This window comes from Hippichthys cyanospilos, chromosome 22 (genome assembly GCF_059441005.1).
Source record: "Hippichthys cyanospilos isolate Australia breed blue-spotted pipefish chromosome 22, RoL_Hcya_1.0, whole genome shotgun sequence".
NCBI lineage: Eukaryota > Metazoa > Chordata > Actinopteri > Syngnathiformes > Syngnathidae > Hippichthys > Hippichthys cyanospilos.
This window is the reverse complement of record NC_142390.1, coordinates 9,217,403-9,223,402: the sequence shown is the minus strand read 5'-3', so window position 1 is coordinate 9,223,402 and position 6,000 is coordinate 9,217,403. Positions and strand designations below refer to the sequence as shown.

General features: G+C 38.4%; 1 protein-coding gene across 15 annotated transcripts in view; it reads right to left on the bottom strand.

The window, feature by feature from the left end:
• The window catches only part of erc1b (ELKS/RAB6-interacting/CAST family member 1b), a 160,975-nt gene that overhangs the window by 85,913 nt on the left and 69,062 nt on the right, over positions 1–6,000 (bottom strand). For all 15 annotated transcript variants that reach the window (XR_015864143.1, XR_015864144.1, XR_015864145.1 and 12 more), the window contains one exon: positions 323–458. Coding sequence is in view for 11 of the 15 variants with exons in the window: in XM_088406153.1 (XP_088262279.1) it covers positions 323–458 (136 nt within the window). In the remaining 4 variants the exon portion in view is untranslated. The remainder of the gene's footprint in view (positions 1–322; positions 459–6,000) is intronic.

Here is a 6,000-nt window from a genome sequence, read left to right as displayed (position 1 = left end):
CGAAGGACACGCTGAGATGCTGAGCCACATTTAAAACCCGCAACATTCACTGCATAGCTATGCATGGGCGTGTGTGTGCTGGTCCTTGGCTTCTCTTGTCACCTCATTCCCTGTCAATCATCCTCTCCGTGTACCCGTTCGCACACACTCGCCGTGCTTCAGCCGGTGTGTGCGTGTAGCGCTTCCCCGGTTTGACTTTGCCCAAGGCGTCTCCCTGTCACATTTTGACACATTGCCATTGTTGTGATAGCGCCAATGTATTCAAGGTATAGAAACTTTTCCTCCCTTGTCTTCCTTCAACGCACCCCCTTCCACTTGGTACCTTTATCTGCTGGGAGCTCTCGTTCATGTTGTCCTCCCTTTTCTTGGCCTCCTCCATCAACTGTGCATTCTTGCTCTTCTCCAGTTGCTCCTTGTGCTTCAGGTTGGCAACCTTCTTGGATTGATCCTTCATCTGCCTGCACAAAAATTTAAAAAAGTACATTAGGGATGAAATCAATGGAGCAACCGCAACTGAAGTAACTGGAGCAACTGGAGTGACCCGCGGATCAACACTGGCCGCTCCCGAAATAATGATGTTTTAGAACTGATTTAGTTCATTCTTTAACACAGCAGTTCTCAAATGGTGGTACGCGTAACCTCTGGGGATACTTGAAGGAACTTCAAGTGGTACTTGAGATTTTAAATCCAACAAACAAACAAAAGAATATGCAAAAATCTCAATAGTTATTGAATTAATTAAATGTTTCAGGAAAATATGTTCATAAAACAAATTGTATGTTCTGTAGTGCTATTCAATTTTATTATTTTAGAACCCAGATTCTCCCTCCTACTAGATTTGTTGGACCCAACTTGTCATGTGCCACCTCTCGTTACCTGTCAAGTTAATAATTTGATTTTTAGAACTGTAACATTCTGTGTCCCTAATGTCTTGCCCTGCCTGCAAATTAGGGGGCAGAGCCACCGGCCACACACCTGCAGCCCATTGTCATCAGTGGACTATTTAGATGCGGCCAAAGCACAAGGACGTTGCCAGATTATTGACTTGTGTACACCAAATTGGGATGGAAGGAAGGAGAGAAAATGAGTGAAAAACGGAAGGAAGGAATGTTGTGAAGACGTTGCAAACTTTATCTGTTAGACATGGCTTCTAAAATTGGCGTTAAAGGAAGAAGTAAGAGGATGATGACAATAGAAAGCAAGCAGGAGATAATAAAAAAATACGAAGGAGGCGCATGTATAGTTAACCTTGCTCGTGAGTATGGCCGTAACCACTCGGCAATCTTCTAAGGGCAAGATTTTCCTTGCCGGGGGACGGACCTCGATCGACAACAAAATGGAGAGGCTTCTTCTATTATGGATTAAAGAGAAGGAAATCGCCGGTGATATGTTCTAGTTTGAGAAAAGTTCCCGTTTAAGAAAATAAATAAATCAATTCTGCGGGTTGGTCTCTGCTCCCCTCCGCCTCCACCCAGCTCAAGTCACGTCGCCCCAAAGGTAAATGTCATTTTTCCTTTGTATATGTTATTTAATTTAACTGTACGGTAGATTGTTACTCATTTTTAATATGTGTATAAAGTCGTGATGTTTTTACCTAAGGTTTTTACACGCGTTGCACACATTCACTAATCAACATAGGTTTGGATTGCCCGTCATACGAGCAGTTCAAGTTACGAGCGTAGCCGCTGAACGGATTAAGTTCGTAACACGGGGGCCCACTGTATTTCTGTCTTACAGCATAGGTATTTCAGTTACTACTTTTCCTGCTCTTGTTCCGCAATCTGCCTTAGTAAATTTTGTTTGTACTTTAAGTGTTATGGCAATGTCCTCCTGCTGGTTCCGCCCTTGATCACGGTCAGTTACATGCGCTTTTCTCATGTCTCTTTGTTTTGTACTTTGAATTTCAATTTTGTTCCTGAGTTGTACTTATGTCTTCTTGAGTTATTACTTCACGCTTTGCATGCACTTTTGGTTTTTTTGGTTTTATTTCGGACAGGTTTGACAATTTATATTGATTATTTTTTTGTGGAAAAAATATATTAATATTTAAGGTATTTTTTCTGGCAGGTTTCTTTTTTTCTTTTTTTAACCCAAAAATGCGTTTGCACTGGTTAAGGGTTACTTTGCTGAAAAGATATTTCACAGGGGGTACATCATTGAAAAAAAAAAAGGTTGAGAACCACTGATTTAACGGTTCATTCATTTGTGCTTTGTTTGGCTTGATCTTTGTTTTTTGGCGCCGCCTCTGACTGCTGTTGATATTACATTTTGCAGTGTGAAACATGGCGCATGTATGTCTGTAAGTTGTACTTTCTTTGTAAGAATTTAGTCATTTATGGTAAAATGTCCGAAATGAGTTTGTTGATCCAATAACTTGTGACTGTGGATGATATGCAAGCCAAAGTTAGCCTGTTGTATAGTACTGACTTGCATGCGTTAGCATTTTTGTTTGTGCAGGTAATTCTATTTGGTATATGTTAGCATATGCAAAGGTTTTGCATTGATAACTACATTCATTTGGGGTTATTTATGGGACATATTCAACCCAAAAAGTTGTCTTGCATGAATAAAACTCAAAATATAGTTTTTGGGTTGTTTTCTACACACACACACACACACACACACACACACACACAAAAGAAAAACAGCTAAAAACAAAGTGAACATCTGACATTCCCTCAGACATTTTCAACTTGGTGCCATGAACTGGATTTTTCATTATCATCCACCTGTCATTGAAAAAACCCAAACTTAAAATTAACAACAAAAAATCCGTACTAAACGTGATCTGCAGCACCTTTCCATCCATGTATGCAGGTGTGTTTTCAGTATTTTTTGGAATATCTTTTCAAGCCCTGTGTGTAACAAGTCATAAACAGGCAGGAATGTTCCTATTGGAGGATGTCCAGGAAGCGCTCTAGCATCGACCCCCCCCCCCCCCCCCCCCCACACACACACACACACACACACACACACACACACTTCATGCAACATTTACTGCATGTATGCGAGGGTGCGGCATGTGGAGTTTATTATTCAGTTGGGCAATGTTCCCTGTTGACCCAACGTTCTGGTTTCATCTTGACTTTTTTTTTTTATCCTGCTAATCACTTGTTTTTCCTTGCGTCTAGTTTGTTTGCTGCTTACAAATCACAAATGTTAGACTTCAACTCTGCTCTCGTATTTTTTTTTGGTTTTAACACCATCTACTTAGCAAACCATGGCCGACAGGCAACCACAGCAGCTGTCAAACAATCGCCACATTTTTCACCCAAATGTCCGCTCGCCAGCTTCTTAAAACTTGATCATTTGACTCCCACGGGATAATAAAATTCTAAATCTACATATCTGTGTAACATTGCTCTCTTATTATAAGCTTTAGAATGCAAAGAATTTACATCCACGGACTCTTAAATTCCTCCTTAAGTGAGATCGAATTTATATCGACTCCAAACACAAGCTGCTTTGTATGGCGTCAAGCCCTTAGACCACACACGCAAATATTTCAAGAGAGCGCCATTACACGTGTTCATTTATGCGCTCACGCAAACAAGGTGGCCCATGCGGGAAAACATACTATGTGAAGCGTTAACATAAATACGTAAAAAATTTGTTGACAGCACTTTGAACTCACTTCACGAAACCTCAAAATTCCCAGATATATTACTCGCGACGCTAACACACACGCATCTCCGGAAACTTTGCTTAACTCGCATACATAAGAACTTTTCTACCTTCTTCATTAGCATGCGGCTGATATTCAGGCGCCCGCGTGAAGGTAATATTAATATTGCATTTGGAGTCTTGCATAAATATTTGATCAGAAATACTCTGAGGACTCATGTATGTTTACTGCACACAGTTCACACAAAATTAACATCAAGGATTTCCTTTTAACCACTTAGGAATTTCACTTTCTTTGGATTGGTTTATTACACTGAAAGGAAGTATCAGAAACATAATAACTTACACTTTCCTTTGATGGAAGGTGCACATATTCGAATGAAGTTAAAAAGGTAAGAAAAACTTAAAAGTCAAAATGCAAAAGAAAAAAGCGTAAACAAGAATGTAGTCAGAGTGATCTTTTTTCATGATTCTTTCACATACCACAAGAAGGAGCTCACGTCCTATCTCCAAATGTAGCTGATATGAATAAGTTCGAAAAAATAATCAAGCTATTAATCAATAGTCTGATTGTGATTTTGTCAAACAACCACAGGCAATAAACAAAGTTAGATGATATTATACAGGATTACCATATTCCTCCAAGCTAAAGTCAACCTCACCTATAAGATTAGCCCCCTTTTTTACTTCAATTTGAATGACTTCTACAAAAACGCGATTATAAGTCTACCTCTGACTTTAGCGGTTGCATAGATCATGACTGTCAAATTATAACACACGTGTGCTACTAAAATGATGAAATTTCGAGTCAAGCCGTCTTTTCCTTTTCATAATGTGTCAAAGTCCGCCAGAAAATTTATTGACGCAGCCTCACTGACAACAAAGAGGCGAAAAGGTGGTGCATTTTATATACAGTGATCCCTCCTACTTCGCAGTCTCAGATATCGCGGTCTCAATACTTAGCGGGTTTTTCCAGGAAAAATTAAAAATGTTTCAAAATAAAAAATGTGCAAAAAAAAGAAAAAATTGAAAAAAGCAAAAAAGTACATTATTCATTACTGTATTAATCAAATAACTAAGTAACATTAGTTAATAACTATGTTAAGAATTCTTCAAGCGTTAAGAGTTCGTCACGTTTGTTATCTTATTTTGAAATGCATGCTTTTAATTTGTCGGGTCGCGTTGCATTTCCATTTCCTGTTTTTCGTTCTCTGCGCGTCATTCGGCTCGTTACGGTGACGTAGTGAATGACAACATAAGCTCATATTTATAGTTTATTTTCATTTATGTTGATAACGCACGCTACTGCCTATGTATAGTAAGCGATGAGTGTTTATTTTGTTTATGTGTTCGTTTGTGTAGAGGTTGCATTTTATAGTTAGTAGTTGTTGTTAGTTGTTGCTAACACGCTAATGTTGGCTAAAAATACAGTCAATTCATAGATTAAAGTTCGGCAAGTGTTTATATGTTAGTTTACTCACTTTAAGATTGTTGATTTATTATTCAACAGATACTACATGATACACCATACATGAGCCAAAATAAATCTGAAGTTATATATATATATATATATATATATATATATATATATATATATATATATATAGTGGGTCCCCGGTTTACAAGATTAATCCCCCCCAATATAAATCTGAAGGCGTTGACCAGTCCGTGGCAATAAAAAGGTTGGGGACCGCTGCTGTATATTTTTTTCTCAAATGGGGGGGGAGACGAAAAAATGTACAAAAATGTACAGAGACTTCATTGATTAAATCAATCATATATTTGTAACAATTCCAAGAATTACAAATGCTATTCATTTAAATATAAAATGTTAATTACATGCAAATGATTAACATATAACAAATACCAAAGGGACAACAAGGCACAAAAATTCTAATGAGCTAAACGCATACAAGGCAAGTACTATTTAACATGCTGAAGAGAAGAAGTAACATTAGCTAGCATGTTGACCACAGTCACAAGCTGTTGGATCAACAAACACAGTCATTTTACGCGTAGACATATCATAAATGACAACATAATTACAAAGACAATACACACTGCCACACCATCCTACCTCACGACAAAATGTGATATAAACAGCAGCCAGAGGCGGCACCAAGCTCTGAAGGCTTGTTTAGGGACAAATCCTACACGGCACTGCTAGACTAGCTCATTCCGATGTTTAAAAAAAATAGGAGTACCTCAAAAGTCTCACAATGTGCAAGTTTCAGCTCTTGAGCGTGAAATTAGCGGTTTGTTTTTCTAAGGCTTAAACAGATGAGATAAAACACGTTAAGTACCTTTGAACACGTTGTTGGAGGGTTTCGTTGCTGTTGGACAGAGCCAAGCTAAGTTACGATAACAGCACTCTCC